This window comes from Bipolaris sorokiniana (assembly GCF_000338995.1).
Source record: "Bipolaris sorokiniana ND90Pr unplaced genomic scaffold COCSAscaffold_9, whole genome shotgun sequence".
NCBI lineage: Eukaryota > Fungi > Ascomycota > Dothideomycetes > Pleosporales > Pleosporaceae > Bipolaris > Bipolaris sorokiniana.
Window position 1 is genome coordinate 1390467 of NW_006911903.1, and position 27587 is coordinate 1418053.

The window sequence follows — 27587 nt, forward strand, 5'->3', positions numbered from 1 at the left end:
ATTCAGACATGTTGTTCCATGCATATACCAAGACTTCACATAGCCTGCCGAGCTTCTGCATCCGATCACTTCTCAGTAACTCTGCCGATGCGCCTGTTCAGCCTTGTACCCTGTATATCATGCAGTACCACCACATCTATCCATACGATGTGTGATTCTATTAGGCAACTAAGACACATTTTCAGGTTTCTCCGTGCGGTAGGAGATCCCTGTAGAGTAGGAGACGAATCAGAGTTGATATATTTTCAGCCCCCATCTGCCCTAATGCAATGCGGGACGGGCATAACCTAATCTAAGGTCCGCGGCATGAGCTTACCACACCTTGGAGTAGGTTGATGTAGCTTATCGTGCTTGGAAGCCAAGGCATGGAAGACAGCTGAATAGAAGGCAGAAATCCAGCTCTCATATCAATACTGATGTTGAGCCATTTCCCCTTCTGAGTTTCTTGAGCCTCTGCGTAGGGACGAATCTTCTCCATATCAAACTCCCAATGGCGTATCAACATCTGCACAAGAACCAGCCTAACGTTGATATTGAGCCAGTAAACGAGGGCTGTAACTCACCCTCGCCAACTCAAGAACGGTATGGGCAAGATGATCGTAATTTTGAATATAACCATTCCAGTCCAGTATCTACTGTGGTAACACGAAACACCAAACATGTAACGCACTGGAGTACTTCTACTGATGCCACCGCCGTCACCTCGGAAACATCCAGCCAGAGGTCTGGGGGCAAGCCCAAGTCATCTCATGCTCGTACCTGGACATTCGAGATGATGGCTATTTTCGTCGCTCTCGGAGCTGTTGCTTCCATCATCGGAGTCGTTTTCAAGTACAACGGGCGTGCTTTACCGGACTGGCCTCACGACATTACTCTAAACGCGCTTATCGCTTTGATGGCTACATGTGCCAACGCTACAATGTCCGTCTGCCTTTCGAGTGGAATATCGCAGGCAAAATGGATTCGCTTCAAGCAAAAGCCGACTCCGCTGTCCGATATTGAGGTTTTTGACGAAGCCAGTCGTGGTTCCTGGGGGTCTCTTAAGTTAATCGTGACGGGTAGAGGAGGGTAAGTTGATCTGCTTCAAACGTTCGCTTCTTATGACTGACATTCTTGTTGCTCAGATTGCTTGGGTCTTTCGGAGCTATCGTTGCTATCGTTGGTCTGGCTCTTGGTCCCTTCGCACAGCAGATAGCGACGTACAAGATGCGAACTGTTGAAAGCGATGTCGGTGCTATCATCCCTAGAGCCGTCAACTACACCGGTGCATTGCCGGGTAATACCAGCAGTAGTAAGTATTCCCAGAAAACATCATCAGTCAGTCTATTAACATTTCACAGCTGGCTTTGTACCAATACTTCCCCTGAAAGCCGCAGTCTATAACGGCCTGTTTGCAGAGAACAACCGGCCCGCAGCATCTCTAAAGTTCCAATGCTCAAGTGGTAACTGCGCATGGAAGCCCTTCGATTCGCTCGCTGTTTGCCACGAATGCACCGACATCACACCCCTCATGACACGATACTGCCCACCAGAGATAAGCGACTCAGCCAACGTATCCTCATGTGGCTGGCAAGTACCTCAAGGAGCGCTGCTCAACACCAGCTCCGACGTTTTCAGCATGACTTCGTTCATCCCATCCGCGTACGGCGACATGCCTCACTCCACCTTCATCAAGCTCATATTCATGGGCACAGAGCACCAGGACACTCCCCGAGTCCTCAACCCCTGGGCCACACAGTGCACACTGCAAGCCTGCGTTAACACGATATCAGCATCAGTAGTAAACGGTACGCATCAAGAAAACATCACGCACTCCGTGATGAACCACACAGTCCTCGATATGAGCTCTCCAGACCCAGACGCCGACTATGGCGTTTATATCCATAGTAAATCCGAAGACCCTGCGTATCTCGTTGGCATGGGTGCCCTCCTGAGTATCCGCGGCTGGTTCGGCGCAATCTTCACAAACGGCTCCGCGACCCGAACCACCAGTGACTTCACCCGCAGCATCACTGACCCTGATCGCGCTGTTGTCGTTAATCTCACGGTTGGTATTGCGTCGGGAGAGACGTTCTTCGACACGGATATCCTGACCGCGTTTTACTGGAACTACTACGAGTATGCTAATGGACTCGACATGCTCATGAGCGATTTGGCTATATCCATGACTACGGCATTCCGCAGCTTCATGGGTGCTGTGCCTACGGCCGGGAAGTCCATGACGGTCGAGTCGTATGTGCATGTTCGATGGGGTTTCGCGGTGCTGCCCATTACCGCTGTTCTGGCTACTCTTGTCTTCTTGCTGGCTTCCATGATTATGACGCATACATCTGATACTCAGGCTTGGAAGACGAGTGCGCTGGTGTCGCTGTTCCATGGTTTGGATCACCAGACAAAAGAGAGGTTTAGTGGCAAGGATAGCTTGAGCGCGAAAAAGAAACAGGCAAAGGCTGTGAAGGTGCAGTTGCAGACAGACAATTGTAACGAGACCTTGTTGCGGGCTGATAAGGGGCAATGCTAGTTTTATAGTGGGTTGTTACTGTTTGATGGTTTTTTTGGAACAAGTCTATCCACGCTTCTTATTAGCTTTACAATCTAAACACTGCTTTCGCTCTCAATATCTTTGCTCTTTCTTCCCTCGCTGCTAACATCACTTTCAGTGTCACTGAGCAAGCCGTCCCAAGCTTCATCTTGCACACTGTCCGCCTCGTCCTCTCTCCCAGCACCTTGCTCGACCTTGACATTGACGAACAAGATCCAAAGTCCAATGTCGTAAATTATTCTACACGTACCCGATGCCAAGAAAGCTACCCAGAAGTTGTCACTGCCAGCGAGCAGACCAGTAATTGACGGGCCCACACTCATAGCCAGAGTACGCACCATACTTGTGATACCCATGGCACCTGTGCGCTCCTCAGGTTTGACAACCGCAGCAATAAAAGCTGTACGCGGAGCTTGATCCATACTATTGAGAGCAGCGCGGAAAACCATCAGCCCGATTGTCCATGCAGGCTTTGTTGGCACAGGGATGAAAACGATGGATAGCGACGAAGGGAGATGCGTGAAAACCATGGTGTTAATAAGTCCGATGCGTTTAGCCAATGGTCCAGCGAAAACAGCGCCGACTGCGCAAAGGAACTGCGAAGCCGATGTGATGTCTCCGAGTGTAGCTTTGGAGACGCTAAACTTGCGGTCGACGTAGTAGTTCATGAGCGAGTAGGGTGTCATTCCATCCGATAAACTGTCGACGGCAAGCAGGATCCAGAGCTTATACATGATTGACCGTGTGGTTTTGGAGATTTGACTGAAGTAGCTTTTCTTCTTGGGCGATTGTGTTACTCGGAGGTTTTCCTGTCTTCTCGAGGATTGACCGCTCTGATCAAACCCGTCCGTTGTACTCGGTGTCATTGCTTCCAGAAGCATTTCTCCCTCTTCTCCGTCACCACTTTTTCTCCTTCTCTCTTTCATTTCTGCTAGTCTCTCGCCAGCAGCCTCGCATCTGCTGCTCAATCCAAGACATAGTATACTGCCAAGCGCACCAAAGGCTGCGTACCCCCAGAACAAAGCATGATATGCCTTGGTAGCATTACCGCTGCGCTTCTCAAAAGCGTTCACCATTCGCCCTGCAACCTCGGCTCCTATAGCACCAGCCATTGTGGTCGCCGTCACGTACCATGACAAAACGTCACTTCTTGTCTTCTCGTCTGTCAATCCACTCAGTATACTCTCCTCGACTGCCCTGAAAGGCCCACAATCGGCTCCGGTCACGGAAATAATGCCAAAGACTGCTGCGATCAAGAGGACCCAGAAATTTTCGGAAAGAGCGAACGTGACACCTGAGCAAGCCATCATCACGCTGCCCATAAACAAGATCCTTCTTCTTCCTAGCTTGTCAGCGACCAAGGTAAGTAGCAAGGAGAGCATGACATCGCCGAGTAACGTCAAGGTCATGAAAGCTCCGATTCTTGAATCAGGGAAATCAAGCGAAGCGAAGAACAGAGCTAGGACAAGACTAGGAATGCCAGCCGTAAACATGCGCAAGGAGCGCAGTATAATGATAATGTAAGCATCCCTTCCCGTTGCATTGAGTGATTGGACACCGAGAAAGCTCGCAATTCGTGTTACGAACACGGGAGCCATGGTGGCGATGTACGACGGATGGTGCCGGAGTAGAAAGCCCCGAGTCAACTCACTCGTGGATGATGGAATATGCGGTTCCAACAGCCACGAAATGGTGAATCAAGAGAAGATAGAGAAGAAAAAGAAGAAGAGGACGAGAAGAATCGCAACGTACAAAAGACAGGTGATTGCCTGCATAGTTAGTGGGGACGTTAAACCCGTCCCGGGTTTAAGCGTTGTAGTCGCAACAGTCCCCGTCTTTATAAGTGACTCATTGGCGCGTTGCATGGGAGGCCTAGCCCACAGCCTCTAGATTCCGGTGGAGGAAGAAGACACCCGGCACTGTTTCCGATGTTCGCTGCGCGGCCGAGATGTTGCAAGTGCAAGAAGGGTCCTTTCCCCCACTTTGGAAAACGTGGGGGTGGGGTACGTCATGGTTCGCACAGATAGGCGAACCCGTACGACGAGCTTCTAAGCTGCAACATCACACTACTAGACCTTCAGATTACATGCAATCAGTCTGAGAAACCTGCAAATACGTTAGAAACATTCGGGATTCTCTATCAGCTATGATAGATTCACGGTAAAGCTCGTTTCCTGTGCACGTACCGCATCTCGACTACAACGCTCTCACCTTTACTTTATACTCACTAGTACACGGACGCGCAGGATCTAAATTCCGCTCTTGAACGATGTCTATTTCTACATTTCTAAACTCTAATACCACAATCGAAGAAGTCAGCCGAACAAGACGCCGCTGCTTTGCTCCGATTACGAATCCATTGTCCAAGATGACAACGAAAGATGGTACATTCGAGGATAGCTTCGCTCGGCGAATGCCCTTGGAAATCAAGCAGATGGTCTTCAAGTGGGCAGTAAGTAACAATGACAACAATGATGAGGACGACAACATCACAGACATCGAGGTCGAACTTGCGCATGACAACAAGCAGTCACTCAAGTCACCGGCTCTAGACCTTCTGGCAACACTAGCGAAGTGGTATCTAGCGGATGTTTACAAAGAAGCAGCACTGTATCTCACTATACAATCGTTTCGTTGGGTGTTCATCAGCAACTCGGAGCCGTATCACTCTCTTCTGAGTGTCTTCTATAAAAAAGTTCCATTCGACATTCGAAAGCGCATCAAGCATGTCTACTTGCGAAAGCTACGAGTATTAAGTCTTGTCGACTCAAAGAAAATACAATGCAAACGATGGGTGTGTTTTGATTGTGACAGTGCCTCAAGTCTCGAATTACTCTGAATATCTCCGACGTATCGACGAGGATGGATCACACAGTAGACTCAAGATCTTCAGAGCGCTCCTCAAAGATATCCCAGAAGGCATAGACTTGTTGTCGCTCATGCTACCGTCTATCAAAAAACTCGATATCGGCCTTGATGTCTGTGACTTATTGCTCGATTTCAGGGCGGTTGCGCCTGCGCTATACGAAATTGTTGACGAGCTACGCAAGGATCCAAACGCCTTCTCCTCATACACCGCGTACTTGGCCATCGTTTATCCACTAATATTTCTGAAGAATATATCCAAAATCAGCATGCGAATTGTCTGGGACGAACACTTTGAGCAGAAAACCGACTTTGAGCAGGAACCCGATCCTTACGGAACAGACAAAGGAGAGCAAGAACTTCGGGAGCTCCTTTTCGATCTCTTGCGCAAAGACTCTTACGAACTATGTTCAGAAGTAGATACTCGTGACTTGGTAGGGTGGATAGTCAGTATTTGACTATGAAAAGAGTGGACAGACACGGGTTGGAGGAACCTGATTTCATATATACGTGCCGTGTAACCGGCTTCTGTAACTATGCTCGACAGAACATGCAAAATTTGATTCCAGAATAAACCTACCCAGCTTCATTCCTTGTGCACGGCTTTCCCATGATCCTTCTCGCCTCTTGATATATAATTGCCGAGATGAAGTAACTCGCCCGCCCATCTTTGGACACCTAGCGGACTATATTCGAGAGAACTTGTTGTATCGTAAGAAAGCTTGACTGGACACACTCTGGCTGACTTTTTCGAGGTTTTCAGCACTGGAGTCTGGGTTAGGCAATGAGTAAAGGGAAAAACAGATGATGAGGAAATTGTAATCTCGATTTGCAAAAATGATATAAAGCAGTACATTTGCCATGTTGCAGTTTTCTAGCGAAAAGAGGAAATGAGAGTCGCCATTGCATTATGAAATTCGGTTGCATGACTTTGAAGAAGCCAGAACCTTGAAGTCAAATGGATGCATATCGCTCCAGGTCTCAACCATCACATACATGATACCATTTATCGCAACCGTGCCATGAGGCTGCTCATACGAGATGCCATTCGATTCCTTAAGTGTAGGAAATACCGACCCTAATCAGATTCCTATATTAGTCTCTATCTGTATTAATGCATCATGTTTAAGACTTATCAATCGTCAAGGTGTCTTTGATGCAAGTTCGGAAACTTCACCTCAACTCTAACATCTGGAAACAGATGATGAATCAAGGCTTCTATCTCCAAACGTAATCTTCTTTTCGTCGATTGCTTAGCAGACTCTTCGATCTTTGGTGACAATAAAATAGAGAAAGCTATCTCCTTTATACCAGATAGGTCATGGAGTATACAAAGTCTGAAAAATCTTTTACGAGTTTATCCTCAAATCGGAGGGAAGTAACCTGGTTGCGTTGGCCCTTGTTGAGAACTACAAACCATTTATGTATGTTGTAACACGTCGAGAAGGAGGACGTGTTCTGTTGCAGTGGAATATTGGCTGCTTCTGCATAGATCTGACGGCATACTCGTAAAAGAGAAATCCCAGTGGGAGCCTTTGGCGAGGACATGGAAACATGGCCGGCTTTGTCGTAATCCAGTGTGCACACTCTTCCGGCAAGCACGAGCTCCCATATCATGTTGCGAATCTGCATAGTCAATATTTACTGCATACATGAATGGCGAGTAGTTCCTTACCTCGGGCGGGAGACGAAGTAGAGGCGACTGCTGGTTGGCTTTGACACTGACGGATATTAGTTGCCTCCTGCAAATTCTAATCATGATGTGCTTACACATCCTACTCTCCGCCCTTGGGTGTGACGTTAAGCATGCCATTCCTGAAGGTGTGGTATCCGCGCGCACGCCTCTTCACAACCTTGTCTTTGCTCTGCTTGTCAGTAGGAGTCTTCTTCGCTTTTGGAGCCGTATCGTTGGCAGCAGGCTTTTGGGGCGCCATGATGATGTCGAGAGTGGCTGGTTGACTAGCAAGGTTGTGTTGGAGAAATAAGTTGAGGACGGAAGGTAGAAGAGCTAAGTGAGATTGCTGCGGTGAAGGAAAGGGCAACGAGTCCCTCGCAGGAAATCGCGTCCCACTAGCGCAGTACTGTGGGTTGAGCGAGGAGCAAACACAGTGATAGTGAGTGTGAAGGAGAGAGTGTATCTTTTAGTGATGGAGCATTAACTAATAACTACTCAATCATATCCCATTGGGATAGCAAGGTAATAGAAGGCTCTCACAATGTCTATGCTACATAGAACTATCATGGCAGAAGCTCAAGCCTTCACTAAAACCACACCTTCATATATACCCGCAACTCGCATCAATATTACTGAAGGGAAGCCAGCACCTAGTCTTCATGTCAGTACATTATTACGCATGACATACTCAACAGTGAAGGCGACGAGGAAGTGCTCAGAGAGAAGATTGTAAACTCGCCATTGACAGCGCTAGACGAGTCGAGAGTTCAGGCTGCAAGCAGTCTTTCACTCTCGTCTCAAGCCCTGCACAGTCTCCGCCTAAGGATGACGATAACGAAGTTTCATCATTGCACATGGGGTAAAGGAAAAGGAAACACTCACAGATAGACTTCGGTGTGTGGACTATAAGCTTGTTTGCGCAAGAGCATTAGAGCAATGCTGTTGAAAGCGGATAGCCGCGATGGAGGATAGGCCAAGACGAGCAACTATAATGGAAGAGTTGTCCGGTTCAATAGTCTAGATCCAGGGTGTCGTCCTTTTGCGCATCCGGCCCATTCGCCTGGTGCCATGGATCCCACTCATCACTCTCGTCGTCACTGTAATCACTGCCTGGACCATTGCGACCGCTCCTTCTTCTCGGCAGGCCCTTCTGCAGCCTAACCTCTTTTCTCCTCTTCGCATATCTATCTCTCTTCCTTTTGGCTTTGGCTTTGCTCTTCGCACTGGTTGTGGCCCATTGTTGCTTATTTGCTTGCCCTGACTCCTTGGACTGAGCCTGTTGCGAATCATCTGCCACATGCGAAGAACCCTCTTGCGCTGGGCTGGCAACATCGGGAGACAGCTTTTCGGCAGCAGATTTACAGTCAGAAGATTCGCCATTCTCTTTCTCTAATCGCCGTTTGCGAAGGATGGCTTGGATTTCCGAGTGTCGGAACATAGCAATTTGCTCTTCGGTCAGGGTGCGCTTGGTCCCGTCGGGGTAGTAGCCGAGTCCATCGTCGTCTTCGTCGTAATACTCTTCAGCCGCCTCCGGCTCGTGGTTTACACCATAGAGAATATACTCAGGCGTTGACGCGTGGGGAAAGTGCTGCGCGTGAAAAGCAAGCAGATCATCCTACTGTTTTCTTAGTATCTTCTTAGGGGTTTGAGAACATTGATTACACTTACGACCGTGACTGTTGGAATTTGCAGTGCCATAATTTTTTATTATCTGCTCAGAGAGTTGGGTCAAACAGCGACGCGCTCAAAGGCGCGGAATTTCACGTTGGCCGAGACATGAGTGCAAGGAGAAGAGGAATCAGTCCCCGAGCTCGAAAAGAGGGCCGACGATCATTCGCGTGAGCACGAGGTCTTGGCTTCACCGCGGCATGACGTGTGTGCTGCCCACGCCAACCGCCGCGCTCACAAACAACCCTCCAGCAACACCCTAATGCACCCCGCTTAAGCCATCATGAAATCCGGATCTTTCTTCGTATACCCTCTTGCTACTATTTCTCTGATCTTCGCTTGCTCAGCTGAGTCCCGCCCCTTCGACGGCATCGTCAACTCGCTCCACATCCTCACCGAGCAATCACCGCTTCGCGACTACATCATGGGCAAACCAGAGGGGCAGGTCTCAACTGGCGTCATCATATCCGATGTCATCGGAAACACACAGGAGATTGCTATCTTCAGCGGCTTGACAAGGGACATCAACGCCGTAGCCGGACGATTAGACGACGCAGCGCAGAACGCCACTGTACTCGCTCCTCACAACAGCGTCATGCGCGACTTGAAGAGGAAACCATGGGAAGACCCAGAAGACTACAACAAACTAGGCGCCGAAGCTTACCAGGGCGCTAGCGGAGAAGACCGCGCGAAGAGCAACATCGAGCGCTTCGTCCAGCGGCACATCATACCCGAAAGTCCGTGGGAAGAGGGCAAGAAAATCAAGACACTTGCTGGCAACGAGATCTGGTGGGAGTCTAAAAACGGCCAAAAGAAGGTAAGCATACCCATGCTCGTCAGTACAGTGGTCTGCATTGCATTCGGAGTTGCCCCACCGGACCGCAGGCGGCCATTCGCGTCTCGGCCCAACTGCCCACGAACATATTCGATGCAGTTTCCAAAATTCCCATCATACAACCAAAACAATTGGTGAGATGGCCGAGTTGGTTATGGCGCCAGGTTAAGGTCTTCTTAACATCATATTCCTGGTCACGAAAGTGGCGTGGGTTCGAGTCCCACTCTCATCAGCATTCGTCTGGCTTCAGCCAGATACCCCAGGTTCTTTTTTTCCTGGGTTGTTTTCCTTTTGGCTACATCGAGATGTACCTTCATACTACTTTTCTTCGTGGTGTTGCTAATGATTGCTTTCCAATGCTTTTTTTTTCATTTAGCAAGCACTATAAGATTCTGAGCTAATCGAATCCTGCAGATCCAACCAGCCAACATCGAAATCAAGAGTATCGCCGACAAGGTCGCCAACGGTGAAGTCTGGGTGCTTGGAGGATCTCTCGCTTAAATGTTTCGCTCTATGAATCAAGGCTGGCCCGTGATTATGAGCAAAGGGACCTTCTCTTTCTTTTAATTGCAATTTTGGTATAGATCAGGCGTAGAAGTCAAGAGGATTTCATCATGAACATCAGAATGTTCACTTTCATTTGTTCACTTTCCAAACGTACAGCAGTTATTCCTCTCATCTTCCAGATACTCATTCCAGAATATGTACTTCAAGCCATCGCCTCGGAATGTATACGAAGAATCAACGCTATCATGTATTTATCTTACAATCGCCCAGTCTTACCTCGACTGAGTAGGTTCAACCTCCAATATCGAACTCTTTGGGCACCATCTATAGCATTGGCGTCTCCTCCCTCTCTCCAATAACGTTGAGGAACGCAGTATGAACATGTTCCGTCAAATCACTGGCCTGCAGTGATCTGCCCTTCTCCTTGAAGGCCAACTTCGAGCATTCTCTTGTGATACACGAACCACCATATGCTGCAAGAGCCAACGTCTCGCTCCTTGACATCTCAGTCCCAATATCCCACAGCTTGTCATGGTATGCCTTCCTGTAGGCTAGCAGAGTCGCCAAACTACCTGTTAGAGTATCGCCCTGGCCACCCGAGCGCTTCAATCCGCCCTCGCCCTCCGAGACCAGGGTGTGCGAACCATTGGAAATGTAGTCTTTGGCGCCCTTCTGGATAATCGTAACACCACCAAAAGCCTTTGATAGCTTGGAGCACAGTTCTGAAGGATCGCCTTCATCAACATTGACGCCCTTTGCCTTGGCCAGTCTCCCAAATTCCACAACGTTGGGCGTGAGGATGCACTCTTTGCAGCCTTCGACGAGTTCAGGTCTCGTCTGTGCAAGGTACAGACCATCTGCATCTAGTACAAACGGAATGCCTTGCTTCCTAGCCTCTTCAATCACCTTTGCGCAAGTGTCTTGCATGAGTTTGTCGCGACCGAGGCCAGGACCGATTACGACAACATGAAGCCGCGATAGCATTCCAACAACTTCTGCGCTTACACTATCGGCGCTCTCAGATTGCGCAAGGTTCTTGGATTGTCGCATGTAAGGGTGTACCATGAGGTTAGGGGAGTAGGTCTTGATGACAGCGCCGGCTCCCGGCTCACATATAACGTGAGACTAAAGTAGTGTCAGCGGATCTCCTCGCATGAGGGTTTCTGGGAGATAGTACCATATCGCAACCCAATTTTGCAGAGGCCATGGCGGAGAAGTAGGGTGCGCCAGTGTAATCTTCACTGCCACCAATGACTGCTACACGACCCAATTGACCTGTACAAATGGATTAGACACGCATTCTAGAACCCAGAGCAGTCTCCATACCCTTGTGGAAGCTCTCGAGCATAGGCGGTACCATATTGTACACCTTCTTGAGAAGGTCTTTCCTTGATGCGCCGGCCATTTTGGAATACTTCTGAATTATTAGATTTGAATATCGAACAGGAGAACCACAAGAGGGGCTGTAAAGACTCGGTTGTAAGAACAATGTTGTACGCTTTCCGCATGGTTTTGTTATGGAGCTCAACGCATAGGGACGTCATAATGATGGTGGGGCAATTGACGCGACGCGCCACATCTAGCAACTACACAAACGGGGCGCATTGCAGAGAGGAACAGCAGTGACAGCATAGCCAGCCGCGTACCCGAATGAGCATACTGAGGAACATGCACATTGGGGCTGGAAAGTATTGGTATTTATTGTTCAATTTGCAAAGACATGTTTGTACTCAACTAGCTACCGTTCGGCAAGAAGCCGCCCAAGAAGGTAAATATGGGCAGCAGAAATTAGCTCGTATATCTCCCATCGAGCATAGACAGCAGTATGCCCGCTCAGCACTTTAGGCATAAATATTAGAAATGGCGGCGTCATTCAAACCCCGTAAAAGCTAGTGTACGCCTGAGATAATCTTCCATATGAGGGCGTTCTAGACTCGCTCAACAAAGCCAACAAAGCCGCAATAGCTATGAAGCAATAGGGTGCAGTCCTACTAAGAGGGCTGATAGTAGCAGAAATGGGAGGAGGAACATCTACATTCCCTTAGTTGACATCGCAGCCTGATGATGATTTAGGCAATGATAGCGTCTGTAGTTCCGGCAACCCCGTCAATCTTGTCTTCAGCAGGGGTTTTGTCGGTAGCCTCTTCGCTGGTCTTCGCCTGAACTTGAGGCGCAGATACCTCCCTGCTGTCTTCTTTGTCTGCTTCTGCCATAACGACGTCGCCTTCCGCATCGGTTGTCTTCGAAATACTCTCTGAGGCGGCATCATCCTTTTTCACTGCTGTCTCCTCGTTGCTCTTTTCCGCAGTCTTCTCTGCAGATTCGGACTTCTCGCGTTCTTCATTCTTGACACCGTTCGCACCAGCCGGCTCTGTATCGGATGCTAATACGCTATTCCATTTGGTAAGGAGTTCAGTCGAACGCTTCTTGAAAGCGAATTCTTCCTCCATTGGAATAGATTCAAGCTTGATAATAGCCCGAAGAACCTTGTGGACCTTGGTCTTCTTGATAACTTCAGCCTCAAGATCTGCATGAGCTTCAAGCTGCTTCAGATACTCGGACATGCTTGTCATATCTTCATCTTTAGGTGCCTGGTCGCGGGACAAAAAGCCCTTTTGGAGGCGGTGTCGGAGGTAGAGAACTTGCTTCTCGCGCTTCTGTAACCACTCTTCTTCAGTCATGGCTGGCTCCTCGGGTGCTGCAGGCTCAGCCTCCTCGCTGGCTTTCTTCTTTGACTTGGGCTCCTTCTTCGTCTTCGCAGCAGATGCCTCTTTTGGTGTTTTTGTCGTCAGCTTGAGCTTGGTCTTGAGAGTCTTTGCGAACTGTCGCCAAGTCAGTAGTTGCAAATCGATTCATGGATGTGATGCATACCTTTCCGCTCTCGCCATCACTCTCGCCGTCATTCTTGCGCTTCTTTGCAGCCTTGGTCTTCTTAGCTGAAGCAGCAGCATCACCAGTCTCTTCCGCATCAGCGGTTTCTGATGTTGCGGCTGCTGTACTCTTGCGCCTAGAGGCCTTCTCGGCCTTCTCCTTCTTCTGTTGCTCTTTCTGCTCCTTCTGTTCAAGGTCTTCTTGCATCGCAGACTCATGGGCAGAGAGCATCTCTTTGAAATATGCCAAGTCATGGCCCTCAGCAGCAATTTGATATGCTTCCCAAAGGGCTTTGTTCCTCTTCCCCTGGTTGCCAGTCTCTACGTCCTTCTTCACCTCGTCGAGATCGAACGGCAACAGATCAGTGTTGACTTGCCATGCACTGCCAACTTTGGTCAACAACCTATCGTACAGAAACGTAGATCGTTATTTACTCACAACTCGTTTGTACCCAAAAACATGATAGGGTACCGTCTATCTTTGGCGTTTTTGCCACCCTCAAGAAAGTCTTCTCGGTATGTGCCGTCGATACGCCTAGCACTGACAGGACGCTTGCTGAGAAGTGACTCGGGGAGCATTTCCTCGTCACATACAATGACCGGCCATGGTTGGTATCCACGCATAGCAACCATGTGCATGTCTCCCGGCGACACATTCAGGCGAAGCTCAGGAGCCTTCTTTGCCTTCTTAGCCGGTGTTTTCTTCTTGTGTTCTGGAATGCCAGCGCCTGACTTGCGAGCCTTTTTGGGGGCCGGGGTACCATTGGTCGCTGGCGCGTCGGAGGCAGGTGTGGCATCTACAAGAATATGTCAGTACATGAGCGTAAAGAGCAAGACCAGTCTCTATCGCCTCTAGTTAGCTGGGCTGTCTACCACTCACCTGCATCATCGCTTGCAGCGACAGGCGCTGCCTGCGCGTCAGTGGTGACATCATCCTTGCTAGCAACATCTTCTTGAGTGTCTTTGTTTTCAGGCACTAATAGACAATCATGTTAACATCCTCTTCGCCGATTTGCAAAGAACGGTCTCTTACCTTCAGCAACGCCAGAGGTAGCTACAACGCCGTCATCAGCCGGGTTTGCCTCTGCGACGGCAGGCTGAGCAACAGCATCCGTGGAGCGCGTCGCCTCCCCTGTGATGTTTGTGGCGTCCACAGGAACGGGTGATTTCGCCTCCTCCGCCATTGTGCGAGTCACGCTCACGTTTGTGTGATGTCGAGTCGACGCGTAAGTGATGCGCAAGGTCGCGATTTAAGACGTTGATGGGATGAGTGCGACAGCAAGACCGCGTGGTTGATGGTTGACAGCGCGGATTGATGATGCGCGGTGGGTGAGGTGGCTGGGTTGTTTTATGGTGATGTGGGGAGGGCGAGAGAGAAGAGATCGGAGACGCAACTCTTCAACTTTCCAGCGACGCCAGGCGCAGCACGTGACGTTGGTCGGTCTGCCCGCAACGGGCGTGTTACCGGTCGAGAAAAATTTCGAGGTGATTCACTGCCACCTTGAGATGTACCGACCACCTTCTAACAATGTTGCAGCAAGCGTGTGGAGTGTTTGCTGTGTTGTGGGTGTTGGCTACTGCTGCTATCGCCGCCTTCCAAGGTTTGGCGGGATGCGATGACTTAGGTCCGTGCTGGAGTACGAAGCTGCCACGCTTTTTCAGCCAGCCAACCCACAGTCACGAACTCAACGCAAGGGGCTTGCAGATGGTCTCTATGCGAAGAGTCTCCTCTACCGACACAGCTCTTTCGGCGGTTCCCTTTTACTCTTGCTGAGGCGCAATGGACGGTCGATTGGCTTCACCTGGCATGCACCTGCAACTTGTCGTAAGAAGTCCCCCGGTGAACGCGCACGTTGTTGGAAGAATTAATACTCTTCTAGATTATTGTCCCTAGCTCTTTCTCATATTGCACAATCTGTACGCTTGTCGTCAGTGGATCATGATATTCTGTCTGATGTTGGTCATCATGGGACAGTCAGAATGGTTGCAACACATAGGAACGCTGAGCTGCGGGGTCTTGGACTTGCTCTTGGTAGGCTTGTCAGGGATGATTTGCATTTCAACTACACTTCAGCCTTCGTCAGCTTGAACACACGTCTATCCTGGGGAACGAGCAATCACTCACTGTATTCGTATCTCGCTCCTGTGGTGATTTCTCTATGTCTGTTTTCTATACGGACATGTTTTCGCCTACTTACCTCTGTCGAGGCCCATACCTCAAGTACGCAGTCTTTTACCATACACTGAAGAGACTGATGGAACACAGGGTCGCGAGAGGAAATACCTAGAACCTTGCGCAAATCTGTACCAAGGCCGACTGCAGCTGGTACATCGGCCGCAGGAATAAGACAGAATGGCGCAACTCCAGTTTTCAGCGATCCATCAATATTTGATTCTCAGCTCTCCGTGACTTATAGGTGCCCATAAAGCCTGCCGTTTTTCAAGTAATGCCTACATGATCCGTATGCTGAGTGGCTCACTTCCGCATATCTTACGATAAGACAAAAACTCGTGTCAGGAAGTGTGGTGTTGTATGCTCTCGTTACCCCATTACCATCTTCAGACTTGCCTGACTCCATCTCTTCCAAGGATCTTGTTTCCGTCATGCTGAAAGTGACGATATTAAAGGATCGGCTAACGGCGTCACAAACAGGGAGGATTACCAGCCGCTACTCCCTTGATGGGTTCTAGAGAGTACGACCCGAGTGTTATAAGCTTTTTGGAGCCAATTCGTCTTATAGAGGAGCATATGTCAAGGTGGGTTATTGCGGATATGCTGGAATATGTAATTAGTATCCGATAGAGATGTTTCACTTAGTTAGGGTATTCGAGTTTAGTCGTAACCCGATAGTTGTGTAGACCTCGTGATCCGAACAGATTAGCTGTATGAGCTGCACTGCGAACAGAACACCCATCTTCAGATCGAAACTTGAGTCAGGATTGTCTCTTTACCTCTGCATAGACAGATCTGGGCTGAACAACTGCCCCAGATTATCACGATCCCGGGGGCTGGGCATTTCCGTTCCCGTGTTAGATATCGATAAGCCAGTAGTCATCTTTCTGGTGCAGCACACGACCGAGGCACTTGGGCTTGCCTTGGGCTTCCGCTTGCAATCAGTCGATCCGCGACGATCTGTCGTCATGCTAGCTATTTAAACAGCCGGACTTCCTGTCGAGTGCACTGGCATGTTGAAATGGGCGACTGCAAGCTACTCGTATAGATGCGAAACACATCTTGGCTAACAGCTACCATAGCCAAGTTATGGCGCGGTAAGATGAGTGTTGTTGCGCTGCCCGGCCGTTGTATGGCTCATAGAGTATGTCCAGAGCTGCTGCTGCTGCTGCTGCTGCTTCCTATCCCGGCGGGCTAGCAACGACTTCGAGAGCCACTGTAAATATTTGTACACCCTAGAAGCTCAGAATTTCCAGCTGCACGCACTTGCAGTGCATGTATCTAGACACGCATTTCACACAATTGCCGTCCGTCGGGGCGATTTATAGGAGCGATCGAGCGAGGGGTAGCGGTGCGTCGGGGGAGCCATCGTGCTGTCCTGGTATCGGGATCAATCTGACGCCAGCACAGGGGCTAGCCACTTGGGTACTGTGCAACAAGGACACAAGATGTTCCTTCGCTGGCAGGGTTGAGGGCGTTGATGGTGTTAGAAGTGGGCGGCTCTCACGAGCGAGTGACCTGCAGTTATCGCTAGTGCTCATCACGTGTGGCATCAACTGCAAAACCAAACACTGGCACAAGCAGGGCTACGTGGAATAAATGTACAGCATAGACATGGCTGTGCGCAATTCCAAGGCACATTCACAGGAAGCAGAATCAAGTGCAATATCGAAAGCGCAGTCCAGTCCAAGGCCGAGGCATGCATTCCTGTAATCTCGAGGGTTGCAACCGCAGGCTTGTGCTGGGTCTTCACAGCCACCTGTGACTTTTGTCACACGCTCCAAATATTGCAAAAGCCTTACCCGCTAAAGCCCGCTTCTGCATGCTTAGCGTGATGTAATTGCAGGCCCGAGCATCTGCGGCTCTCAATCTGGGCACAAAGTTGCGCAATAAGCATCCCCACCATATTTACGTACTACCCAGCGAGCACTATGGCAGCGGATCCAAGCACCGCGAGCGACGTACCAAATGGCGACTATCAGGCACTATGGGCAAACAAATACCGAGGCGTATGTTGGTGCAGCGGCCGTTGCTCTATGCCTGACTGACAGCTGGTAGGCCACAGTAGAAGACCTCGATCCCCCGCCCGCCCTCTCCGTCAAGCCCACCGACCCAATCTCATGGGCACTCATGTCCGGCCTTGAGCGTGATTATACACACCTCACTGTCATTGCCGAAGCGAATCGCGCACTGCTTGGATACATTAGCATCCCGCATCTCCAGCAACTTCTCAAAGAAGGCAAAGTCAAGGACAGCGACCCCGTTCAAGAGGCCATGCACAAGTTCCAGCGACGCGGCAGGAGGTACAAGGTCATCACTACAGAGACACCACTCGAAGAACTTGAGGAATTCTTCAATGGTGGAGTAGACGGCAGCGGAAAGCAGGAGTTTGCGGTGGTGACAGATGCAAGCAGGAAATTTGTACTAGGGGTGGCCACAAGGGCGGACTTGGAGAACTTTGCGAAGAGGAGGGCATAAAGGACCGCCATGGCTTCCTGGGGAATGGGAGAACGAATTACACGAACAGGTCGTGGTAGGTGGTGCATCGGCAGGCGTTTACTTGGGATACCAATGATCATCAGTGTAAAGAGAGGAATGATCTGGCGTGTGCCTCCCAGTAATCCATGGAACTCCCGAAGCCTTTCCGCCTACAGTTGTAAAAATATCAGCCCGTAGGTCAAATTGGGACATGCTTAGTTGATCTGCATTGCGCTAGCATGCGGTCCTGGTGGGACATGGACATTTGCCGCTCGATGGTTCCAGGAAATGACCATCAAATCTGGCCGAGTCTTCAGTTGATAACCATAATTTAATGACGAGCCTGCAAATTGGCAACCACCACCAGATCCACTCCCCCCAAGATGTCATGAAGAGACGAAACGCCTTAGATGTGCTGACTCATGTTTGCACCCTAATCTCAACCCCGATCCACCGCTTGTTATGCGCAAACCACACTTTCGGGTTTCCCCGCATACCGTAGCCTTGGAGCACAGCGGTTCTTTATGTAGCTTTGGCCTCAGTTCACCACGGGGTTAGAAAGAAGTCCCTGAATTAACCAACCTCGTCCCTGTTCTTGGAGATAGGGCAGCCGCTGGCATGCTCGCATCTGCCTTTCGCGTCGGCAGTAAACCCCACCTCCAGCACCCACTATCACAAGCCTGGAGAACCACAGCACAGCAATCTGCACTACAACGAACGCGCGTCTTATCAGTGACAATAAGCCTCAAGAAGCAGTCGCGATGGTATTCAGAAGAGGTACCGAAGGCGCAGATAGACACTGGAACGACCACGCCCGTTCCCCCCAACGCGGATCCGCCAAAGTCCAAGCCACCCTTTTACTTTGAGGCCGGGTACGCGCTGTTTGCAAAAAGACCCTCGAGACCATTCCCGCCGCCGTTCCTCTCTATGCCCTCTACGAGTTTCTCGGAGCCGCTCAGCACGTACAACAAGTGTAGAGACCGGCGGCCGACAGTCAACGGGCAGATGATTAGAGGAGTTACAAATGGCGATGATGCCGTGCTAGTCAGCGAGAGTTTCATTGCTGCAAATGACGGCGTAGGAGCATGGGCTACTAGGGAGAGAGGGCATGCAGCGTTAGTCAACCAAAGCACTCCCATCCGTCCATGTGGAAAGCGCTAGATCACTGCTAACACAGGACACACGTAGCCTCTGGTCCCGCCTCATCGCCCATTTCTGGGCTCTCGAAGTAGAAGCTGCAACCTACAACGCCACGACTCCTCCAGAGCCTGTCACCTACCTGCAGAATGCCTACAAGCTTACCCAACAAGCAACCTCGAAACCCAACGCGTGGTATGGCACAACTACCACGTGTGGCGCGCTTCTCAGCGCCGACAACGAAGAACCCAATCACCCAGTCCTCTACGTAACGCAGCTCGGCGACTCCCAGATCCTCGTTATACGCCCGAACACGAGGGAAGTTGTATTCAGGACACAAGAGCAATGGCATTGGTTTGATTGCCCGCGGCAGATAGGGACAAACAGTCCTGACACGCCGAGTGAGAATGCGATGGTGGATCGTGTAGAGATTCAGGAAGACGACGTAGTAATTGCCATGACAGATGGTGTGGTGGATAATCTGTGGGAACACGAAATTGTAGAAAATGTCTGCGACAGTGTAGAGAAATGGAGTGGTGACAAAAACAAGGATACAGAAGAGCAGACATACGCGGATGGCATGCAGTTTGTGGCTCAGCAACTCGTTAATGCAGCGAGGGAGATTGCTCTGGATCCTTTTGCTGAAAGTCCATACATGGAGAAGGCGATCGATGAGGGTCTGTCTATCGAAGGAGGTTAGTACTCTGGGAAACTCCATACCGACTGTGGGTTTTCTCTTGCTTAAACTGATACAGGTAAACTCGACGACATCAGCGTTGTAGCGGCTCAGTGCAAACGGCGAAAGGGTTGAGGCCTCGTTTTATACGGATGACGAAAGTCTTTCTGCAATATCAAAAACACCTATTTCGACCCATCGGGATCCAACCATATGCATACGAGAATACGTATACGATTGGATCGGAGATGGCAACGACCTGAAAAGTCACTACAATGAACCCGGGGTCACACATGAAGCTTTCACAAACAGAGTATTGTACTGTCATACTTGGCCGATCCTTGGGATACTCAGCATCCAGATGGTGCGCTTGGATATTGTCGTTATAAGCACCATCTTCAGCACCAAAAATTAGTATCTGGTCAATGGAATTGAGCGTACGGGGGTCGCAACAGAAGCAGCAATGCTCTGCGATAAAGTTAGAATAATTTGCAAGAGAGGTGATAGCTCAGTCGTTAGCAGCCGCGTTATTGAGAACGAGCAACCAAGTTGGTCACCATCTATCCTAGATTCTCGCATCATCCATATCTGTAGCTCTAGCTATCGTCGGGCCTGGATAGACGCCTATACGGTATAATCAATTATCGTCATCATTCAGGCCGAGCCACCAAAGCTGAACTTGTAGCAAGGACATATGAATTTCAAGTCTCTAAACCCAACATAATCATTGTCTCATTTGAGCGATTCGTTCAACGCAAATTCAAACAATTTCAGTCAAAATCATGCTTGGTACATGCGCGACACATTCAATCACAGTAGCAGGTGGAGACGGCGGAGGAGCTGCGGCGGTGGGCAAGGAACTGCGTGAGCAACCCGGCTTTCAAGCGGATCTTGCACACTATCTTTCGGGCATGCGATTTGTTGGAAGGCCTGTTGTGTTTGAATTCATCTTTCATTTAGTCCCTGTCGTCTCTACTTCTATGGGCCTCTGTATCCCTTACCCAAACAGAGATGTACATCAGGGTACACTTTTATTCGATATGTATATCCAATTCAATTGCTCTTTCGAATTTTAAGTAGTATAGTAAGTGATGCGCAAAGTGTGGCATTGGATGATTGGTTTCGCCGGCAAGAAGGATGAATTGTCGAGGGGCTCGCGACTAAGGTGAGGCTTGAGACCCTGAATTGAGGATTCGTCGAAGCACGGATGTACGTAGTGGCTTGTGCAGCTACACCACCTTCCGCAATCGCCCAATAACATTCCGGCAGCTACAATGCACGCATCCTGTTCCATGCGTAGCGAAGAACGATAAGCAAATCATAGTTAAAGAAAAGAAACAAAAGAGACTGGTTTTTATCCTACCCTCTTCCGACCGGACATACACTTCCTGGCGCAACGTGTGCAACAGCATATCGCGAGGGGGCATTGATGCGGACTCCGACCGAACCATATGCCTGGCCTTTCTCCTTCTCTGGAATCTAGTACGCACGCCAGCCTGTAGTGTCCGGAATCATGGATTCGGCGCTGACGCTCAATGCAGCTGAATACGATCCCATCGACCATCTCAACGCCATCTTCTCCCACCCCGCCACGCTCGCCTCCGTCTCGGCCACGTCCGAGGCCCTCCGCAGCTACCAAGATGATCTCGACGAGGATATCGCAGCCGTTATCGCGTCGCAGTCCAGCTCAGATGCAGACAGCGTGCGACGCATACAGTCGGCAAAGGCTGAGTTGGCCGACCTCTTCAAGAGGATCGAGAGCGTCAGGGAGCGGGCTATGCAGACGGAGCAGACCATCACCGAGATGACTGCGGACATAAAGCGCTTGGATAGCACAAAGAAGAACTTGACCCTCTCCATGACGGCCTTGAAGCGGCTGCAGATGTTGACGACGGCATACGAACAACTGCGTAGTCTGAGCAAGTCGCGGCAGTATAGAGAGTGCGCCCAGCTGCTGCAGGCAGTTCTACAACTCGTGGCCCACTTCAAGAGCTATCGTTCAATAGACCAGATTGCCACCCTGAGTCGCAATGTGGCGGATGTGCAGGGCGAGTTGCTGGAGCAGGTCTGCGAAGACTTTGAAGTGACATTCGCCAAGGGGGAAACGGCCCAGCGAAAGGCAATGCTAGCAGAAGCTTGCCTCGTCATCGATGCGCTCGGTGAGCATGCGCGGACACGGCTTATCAATTGGTATTGCAATACGCAGCTTCGCGAGTACCGGCAGGTCTTTCGTGGCAATGACGAAGCTGGTTCCTTGGACAATATCGGACGGCGATACAGTTGGTTCAATCGAATGATGAAGACTTATGATGTCGAGCATGCCTCCATCTTCCCGGCCTATTGGCGTGTAAACGAGATGCTGGCCAACTCGTTTTGTGAAGGGACCCGTGAAGATTTCAAGTCCATACTGCAAAAATCAGTGCGAAGAGGCGACGGTCAAAGTCTGGATGTCACACTCCTTCTTTCGTGTCTCCAGGAAACGCTTGATTTCGAACAAAGCTTGGAACGGCGGTTCTCCAACGAGGTTTGTCTGATGGGTACAAAGTCGAGTCATGTATACTGATATCGCACAGTCTCGCTCTTCCGTGGACACCATGGCTTCCAAGGAAGAACGACCGCATGGCTTCAGCCAAGCCATCTCTGAGGCTTTTGAACCTTACATGAGCCTCTGGGTAGAGTCTCAAGACAAGTATGTGCTGTATGAATGGTTGAAAAGTATCTTTCTAACAATTCAGACAACTCGCAGCCTTGATACCCAAGTATCGGCAACAGCCTTTGCGAAATTCCGAAGAGGAGTTCTCGCCTCAAGCAGTCATACCGTCATCGACCGAGTTGTTCCATTTCTACCGCGTGACTCTGGCACAGTGTGCTAAACTCTCGACTGGAACAAGGCTGCAGGAGCTGTCTGCCACTTTTGCCAAATACCTAGACCAGTACGGGCAACAGGTACTCTACTATTTCCTCAGTGAGAAGTCCGGTGCTCAGGGACCGTCTATTGAAGATGCTGTTCTCATCCTCAACACTGCAGACTACTGCTACGCCACTTGCAACCAGCTAGAAGAGAAGATAAAAGGCCGGATAGATGAAGAGTTTCGAGAAAAAGTTGATCTACAGAGCCAGGCTGATGCTTTCATGGGCATTGCCAGTGCGACGGTACGCATGCTGGTCCGAAAGGTTGAGATTGCATGTGAGCCCAGTTGGCGTGAGATGCGCAATACGCCCTGGGCAAAACTTGAGAGCGTTGGTGACCAAAGCACCTATGTTGCCGAGCTGCTGCGTAATGTCAAGGAGAGGTCTGGCGAGATTCTCAAATACCTCCACAAGCAACAGTATGCGCGAGCGTTCAGTGACAATCTGGTCGACCTGATGGCATCTGCGTACATCGCCAACATTGTACAATGCAAGCCAATTTCTGAAGTTGGGGCAGAGCAGATGCTGCTGGATTCATACGTCTTGAAGCAAGGGCTCACGGAGATACCCACGCTCAACGATGAGCCAGGTACAGCGCCACCAGCAAGGTATGTTCTTCAACAGTTTTATTAATTGGTGCTACGACAGACCACTAACACATGAACCCAGTTTTATCAAAAGAATCAACCAATCAACATCAAAGATTGACCCTCTACTCAAGACGCTGCAAGTCCGCCCCTCACCACCTGAAGCTCTCGTACAAGCGTACCTCATTCACATTGCCGACAAATCCGACACCAACTTCCGTAAGGTGCTGGAACTCAAGGGTATCCGCAAAGCCGAGCAAACCCAACTCTTGGACCTCTTTGCTGCTTTCCGCGCGTCGCCTAACCACGCAAACCTGGTACAGAACTCGCCCTTCCTTACCCCCTTGCTGATTCAGAACAACACGGGTGTGGGCAGTGGATCGGGAAGTGTTATGGGTACGCCGAGTCTCAGTGGAGGTCGATTCGATGCAGCGGGGCTTGGGAATATGCTTGTCAATGCTGCGAGAGACGGCGTGGATCGGTTTGGAAGCCCCGCGCCTGGACAGCAGCAGCAAAGTGGCAGTGGCGGCACAGATGGCGGGGCGAACTTGGAGAGCAACTTGAAGAATATTGGCAAGTTTTTCAGGAGGGATGTTGGATTCAGGGGGTTTGGACGGAGTGAAGATACACGATAGATGTGGCTGTTGAAGACGCAGTATGGAAAGGTAATGATGGTGAAATGCACATGTTGCTTTGAATACCTAAGGTATCATCAGTCTGCTGTTGCTTGTCTTCCCTAGTTTGCAAACAAGGGGACATAAGTCCTGTTCAGAAAGTCGGTATAAAGTTCAACTGCAGCCCCGGCGATTCGTCATCATCCTGATTGTCTTCTCCTTCTTGATCCCTCGCGAAGACGCCTCGACTCGCAATGGTGCCTTCGCCATCACTAATCACCACCGCCTCCCTCCTCCTCCGGCGCACATCTCGCTCAGAGGCGCCTACCCCGCCAACCTGCGCCCGACTCTCCATCAAACGCCACCCACCCCTCGGTATGCGCGGTGCAAGCGACGAGTCCCTCCATACCCCCATATCACACAGCAAGTTGAATGCCAACTGTGCGCGATGCACCACCTCCTGATCTTTACTATACAAATCCTTGATCAACAGATCTTTTGCCGTCTTAGACGCATAGAAGCGTGTGCAGAGGATCTTGGTGGCCGAAGCACGAATATCGTTGTTGTGGCTTGTGGCGAGGGTCAACAGCGAAGACGTCTTGATTGCGTCTTCTTGATGTGTGGGCGAGCGCGGGCTAGAGGGGATGGCGCGACGTTGCGAGGGCACGTTTTGGGGGTTGTGGATCGCGGTTAGGGTGCGCATGTTTTGCAGGCCGTGAGAGACTTGTTGGACGGCTATGAAGGTGAAGACGCCTGGGGGATTGGATTAGTTTGGGGGTGTGCGTGGTGGAGGGACGAGAAGGGTGTACCTAGGCCGAGCCAGAGCCAGTGGTCGGGGATGTCGGGTGCCATTACTATGGAGGTTTTTTCATGATTTGGGGTGTGTACGATGGAGGGTTGGAGGCATAACGGTGCAGTGTTCCGGTGCAGGTTCACGCGTGCGAGCGATGATGTCGGGAGTGGTGCGGCGGGCAGACGTGGGGGAGACAAGTCGCGCTAAGGCGAGGACCCATGTCGAACTTTTGGCCCGCTGAAATAATTTCATGCTACCGCCCATCTCGTGTCGCCTGCGACCTCTGCCTCTTTTGCAGCGCCCGCGGCCACCACCTGAATAGGGCTTTGCCAGTCTTGAGATCCTAACATCGGAAAATGCCGCCTTCGCAATTGAAGCGACTAAAAAGCTCGCTGCGCGAACAGGGCATCACTGGTCCGCAAAAGTCGAAGAAACAGAAGAAGTCGCAGTCCAAAAACGCCGAACACCACCAGCAAAGAGCCTCTGCGCTCGCATCGATCCGCGAATCTTTCAATCCCTTCGAGTTCAAGCACCTTGCGCGCCCACACAAGCACGAGTATGTCTCTGCGCAAGCAGAAAATGCGCCCAAGAAGATTCTCGGCAGGCCTGGCGTCACAAAGAGCCAAGGCGAGGAGGCCCGCAGGAAGTCGTTGTTGCCAGAGATGCATCGCAAAAACAAGGTTGGAGGCATTCTCGACAGGCGGATAGGAGAAGATGACCCTACAATGAGCCTGGATGACAAGATGATGGCGCGCTTTGAGCGGGAGCAGCAGCGCAAGAGGAGCGGCAATGTGTTTGATCTCGAAGACGACGCTGACGAAGTCGAGCTTACGCACGGCGGACAGTCGCTGCGTTTTGATGACGAGATTGGCGAGGAAGACTACGACGCAGCTAGTATTGCTGGGTCGAGCGACGACGAGGATGGTTTCCTGAAGAAGAAGAGGCGAAGAGACGATGTGGATGGCGAGGTTGACGGCGATGCCCCCACAGAGGAGCAGCCGGAGAGGAAAAAGAGCAAGCAGGAGGTAATGAAGGAGGTCATAGCCAAGTCGAAGCAGCACAAGTACGAGCGTCAGGCGCAAAAAGAGGACGATGACGAACTGAGAGATGAGCTCGACAAGGATCTCAACGATGTTCTGACTGCGTTGCGAGGACATATCAACAAGAAGCCGGAACCTGAAGCACCCAAAGGCTCGCAGCTCAACGACTTTGGAATAAATGCCGATCGCGCGGCACTGCTTGCTGGAACTACACAACAGGACAAGGATAGGGAGTATGATACCAGAGTGCGCCAATTGCTGCAGGACCAGCGTGCAAAGCCGACGGAGCGGACAAAGACAGAGGAGGAAAAGGCCAAGGAGGAGGCTGACCGACTGAAGGAGCTCGAGCAAAAGCGTATGAAGAGGATGCGCGGAGAAGCGATCAGCGACGACGAGGAACCACGCAAGAACGACGCTGATGAGCTCGAGGAAGACGACGATGAGGACGAGGATAGCCTTCTGGACGACGCTGCCGAATTTGGATTGAAAGTTACGGGTCAGCTTCGACCAGAGGGTGTGGAAGACGAGGATGACTTCATCATGGACGACGATCTCGTCGCTACCGATTCTGAAGCTGACATTTCAGACGAAGAATCTGACGCTGGCTCCGTTGTCGACGACACCATGGCCATGGATGATGAAGATGCTGATTTCCTCAAGGATGTCATGCCAGAGCGCAAGGAGCAACCAAAGGCTGTCAACGGTGTGCTTACTCTGAGTGCTGAGCCTTCATCGAAGCTAGCATTCACATATGCGTGCCCTCGGTCACACGAGGAGTTGTTGAAGGTCTTCAAGGGAGTTGCCCACAATGACACTTCGACTGTGATTCAGAGGATACGCGCACTTTATCACGCCGGTCTTCATGCAGACAACAAGAACAAGCTTGCTGATTTCGCTTGCGCACTCATTGATCATGTATCATACCTTGCCAACGAGACACCAGCCGTGCCCTTGGCAGTCATTGAGTCTATCATTCGACACGTTCATTCCATGTCGCGCTCATACCCTGTTCAAATTGCGACCAAGTTCCGACAACACTTGAAGCAACTGCAGATCTCGAATGATCCTACGCCTGGCGATCTCGCTGTCCTGTCAGCGGTAGGATCCATCTTCCCCACCTCTGATCACTTCCATCAAGTTGTCACGCCAGCCGTCACCCTGATGGCGCGCTGGATGGGTCTTACTTCGCCAGCCTCGACCAAAGACGTTGCTACTGGTGCTTTTATCGGCGCACAATGTCTCCACTACCAAAGACTGTCAAAGCGATACATTCCCGAGTTCGTCCGCTACACTGGTCTCTGTCTGGCCTCAGAGAACGCTACACCAGCACTTCTCACGGCACACGGCAAGAACATCATCACAGCCGCCGAACTCTGGAGCACCTCATCCTCGTTCATCGAAATCTTTACCCCCCTTCTTCCCCCCCTCAAGACGGCCAAGCAAACCTCTACCCTGCAAAACCTGCAAGCCCGTATCTCCCTTGCACGCTCCAAACGGCGTCCACTCCTCCTTCACAACCACCGACCCCTCCCCATCAAATCCAACATACCCAAATTCGAAGAATCATTCGATCCCAACCGCCACTACGATCCCGACAAGGAGCGCTCAGACGCCAAGAAACTGCAGAAGGAGTACAAGCGCGAGAGGAAAGGTGCGATGCGTGAGTTGCGCAAGGATGCCAACTTCATTGCGCGTGAGAGTCTCAAGGAGAAGAAGGAGAAGGATCGTGCGTATGAGACTAAATATAGGAGGCTTGTGGCGGAGATCCAGGGTGAGGAGGGGAGAGAGAAGAATGCGTATGAGAGGGAGAAGAAGGCGAGGAAGAGGGGGTAAGTTTGAATTAGGCTCATATAGGGAAAAACCTATGGTTGGCGCATGAAACCGTGTTCCAGGCATGGGGCATTTGTCCATATTTATTTTTATTACCAAATGTAAGGCTATGGTCCTTTTTCTGTTATTGTGTTCCGGTGTGTAGATGGTATCACGTGATGCTTTGTTCACGGGCAGTAGTGGTTCAAGGCAGTCTCACCAAGTTCGTCTATATCAAGCAAAGTTCTAGGGAGCATAGCATACGAGTTATGCTGCCCCGCCAAAAGTATATGCGTAACATAAAGGAATCAGCGGTTCCGGCGATTTGCTCCCGAGGTTTCTGTGGGGAAGGTGGAAAGAAATCTATCTTTCAGGCATCTTGAGCTAGGCAGCGGAAAGGCCCCATAA

At 50.6% G+C, this 27587-nt stretch overlaps 13 protein-coding genes and 1 non-coding gene across 14 annotated transcripts; 8 read left to right on the top strand and 6 right to left on the bottom strand.

Annotated features, from left to right (window-relative positions):
* Positions 1 to 490: 490 nt before the first annotated feature.
* Positions 491 to 2521, top strand: COCSADRAFT_92816 (uncharacterized protein; the record flags this gene model as incomplete). Its single annotated transcript, XM_007703249.1, has 3 exons — positions 491 to 1068; positions 1125 to 1291; positions 1341 to 2521. The coding sequence occupies 3 exons, from the start codon at positions 491 to 493 to the stop codon at positions 2519 to 2521; spliced, it is 1926 nt and encodes a 641-aa protein (XP_007701439.1).
* A 37-nt stretch (positions 2522 to 2558) lies between these two features.
* On the bottom strand, positions 2559 to 4458 carry COCSADRAFT_339136 (uncharacterized protein). Its single transcript, XM_007703250.1, has one exon. The coding sequence runs from the start codon at positions 4138 to 4140 to the stop codon at positions 2596 to 2598; it is 1545 nt and encodes a 514-aa protein (XP_007701440.1). The 5' UTR covers positions 4141 to 4458; the 3' UTR covers positions 2559 to 2595.
* Positions 4459 to 4910: 452 nt separating this feature from the next.
* On the top strand, positions 4911 to 5865 carry COCSADRAFT_161741 (uncharacterized protein; the record flags this gene model as incomplete). Its single annotated transcript, XM_007703251.1, has 2 exons — positions 4911 to 5298; positions 5357 to 5865. 2 exons carry the CDS (start codon positions 4911 to 4913, stop codon positions 5863 to 5865), a joined length of 897 nt encoding a protein of 298 aa, XP_007701441.1.
* An 847-nt stretch (positions 5866 to 6712) lies between these two features.
* On the bottom strand, positions 6713 to 7341 carry COCSADRAFT_161742 (uncharacterized protein; the record flags this gene model as incomplete). Its single annotated transcript, XM_007703252.1, has 3 exons — positions 6713 to 7033; positions 7083 to 7128; positions 7187 to 7341. The coding sequence occupies 3 exons, from the start codon at positions 7339 to 7341 to the stop codon at positions 6713 to 6715; spliced, it is 522 nt and encodes a 173-aa protein (XP_007701442.1).
* Positions 7342 to 8091: 750 nt separating this feature from the next.
* COCSADRAFT_92723 (uncharacterized protein) lies at positions 8092 to 8780 on the bottom strand (the record flags this gene model as incomplete). The annotated part of the gene is made up of 2 exons (XM_007703253.1): positions 8092 to 8697; positions 8751 to 8780. 2 exons carry the CDS (start codon positions 8778 to 8780, stop codon positions 8092 to 8094), a joined length of 636 nt encoding a protein of 211 aa, XP_007701443.1.
* A 253-nt stretch (positions 8781 to 9033) lies between these two features.
* COCSADRAFT_93410 (uncharacterized protein) lies at positions 9034 to 10086 on the top strand (the record flags this gene model as incomplete). The annotated part of the gene is made up of 2 exons (XM_007703254.1): positions 9034 to 9567; positions 10000 to 10086. The coding sequence occupies 2 exons, from the start codon at positions 9034 to 9036 to the stop codon at positions 10084 to 10086; spliced, it is 621 nt and encodes a 206-aa protein (XP_007701444.1).
* On the top strand, positions 9719 to 9817 carry COCSADRAFT_t54. Its single transcript has one exon. It is a non-coding gene; the product is annotated as a tRNA-Leu (tRNA).
* A 330-nt stretch (positions 10087 to 10416) lies between the features above and the next one.
* COCSADRAFT_161745 (uncharacterized protein) lies at positions 10417 to 11497 on the bottom strand (the record flags this gene model as incomplete). The annotated part of the gene is made up of 3 exons (XM_007703255.1): positions 10417 to 11217; positions 11270 to 11367; positions 11419 to 11497. The coding sequence occupies 3 exons, from the start codon at positions 11495 to 11497 to the stop codon at positions 10417 to 10419; spliced, it is 978 nt and encodes a 325-aa protein (XP_007701445.1).
* Positions 11498 to 12161: 664 nt separating this feature from the next.
* COCSADRAFT_92757 (uncharacterized protein) lies at positions 12162 to 14146 on the bottom strand (the record flags this gene model as incomplete). Its single annotated transcript, XM_007703256.1, has 5 exons — positions 12162 to 12914; positions 12964 to 13345; positions 13402 to 13759; positions 13843 to 13938; positions 13996 to 14146. The coding sequence occupies 5 exons, from the start codon at positions 14144 to 14146 to the stop codon at positions 12162 to 12164; spliced, it is 1740 nt and encodes a 579-aa protein (XP_007701446.1).
* A 2907-nt stretch (positions 14147 to 17053) lies between these two features.
* COCSADRAFT_38099 (uncharacterized protein) lies at positions 17054 to 17971 on the top strand. The gene is made up of 2 exons (XM_007702879.1): positions 17054 to 17144; positions 17194 to 17971. Exons 1-2 carry the CDS (start codon positions 17067 to 17069, stop codon positions 17611 to 17613), a joined length of 498 nt encoding a protein of 165 aa, XP_007701069.1. The 5' UTR covers positions 17054 to 17066; the 3' UTR covers positions 17614 to 17971.
* Positions 17972 to 18117: 146 nt separating this feature from the next.
* On the top strand, positions 18118 to 19699 carry COCSADRAFT_339206 (uncharacterized protein). The gene is made up of 3 exons (XM_007703257.1): positions 18118 to 18728; positions 18802 to 19445; positions 19506 to 19699. The coding sequence occupies exons 1-3, from the start codon at positions 18232 to 18234 to the stop codon at positions 19559 to 19561; spliced, it is 1197 nt and encodes a 398-aa protein (XP_007701447.1). The 5' UTR covers positions 18118 to 18231; the 3' UTR covers positions 19562 to 19699.
* Positions 19700 to 20939: 1240 nt separating this feature from the next.
* COCSADRAFT_161749 (uncharacterized protein) lies at positions 20940 to 23558 on the top strand (the record flags this gene model as incomplete). The annotated part of the gene is made up of 4 exons (XM_007703258.1): positions 20940 to 21950; positions 22000 to 22115; positions 22162 to 22944; positions 23006 to 23558. 4 exons carry the CDS (start codon positions 20940 to 20942, stop codon positions 23556 to 23558), a joined length of 2463 nt encoding a protein of 820 aa, XP_007701448.1.
* A 133-nt stretch (positions 23559 to 23691) lies between these two features.
* Positions 23692 to 24389, bottom strand: COCSADRAFT_161750 (uncharacterized protein; the record flags this gene model as incomplete). The annotated part of the gene is made up of 2 exons (XM_007703259.1): positions 23692 to 24290; positions 24347 to 24389. The coding sequence occupies 2 exons, from the start codon at positions 24387 to 24389 to the stop codon at positions 23692 to 23694; spliced, it is 642 nt and encodes a 213-aa protein (XP_007701449.1).
* A 207-nt stretch (positions 24390 to 24596) lies between these two features.
* Positions 24597 to 27336, top strand: COCSADRAFT_38102 (uncharacterized protein). Its single transcript, XM_007702880.1, has one exon. The coding sequence runs from the start codon at positions 24687 to 24689 to the stop codon at positions 27201 to 27203; it is 2517 nt and encodes an 838-aa protein (XP_007701070.1). The 5' UTR covers positions 24597 to 24686; the 3' UTR covers positions 27204 to 27336.
* The last annotated feature ends 251 nt before the right edge of the window (positions 27337 to 27587 follow it).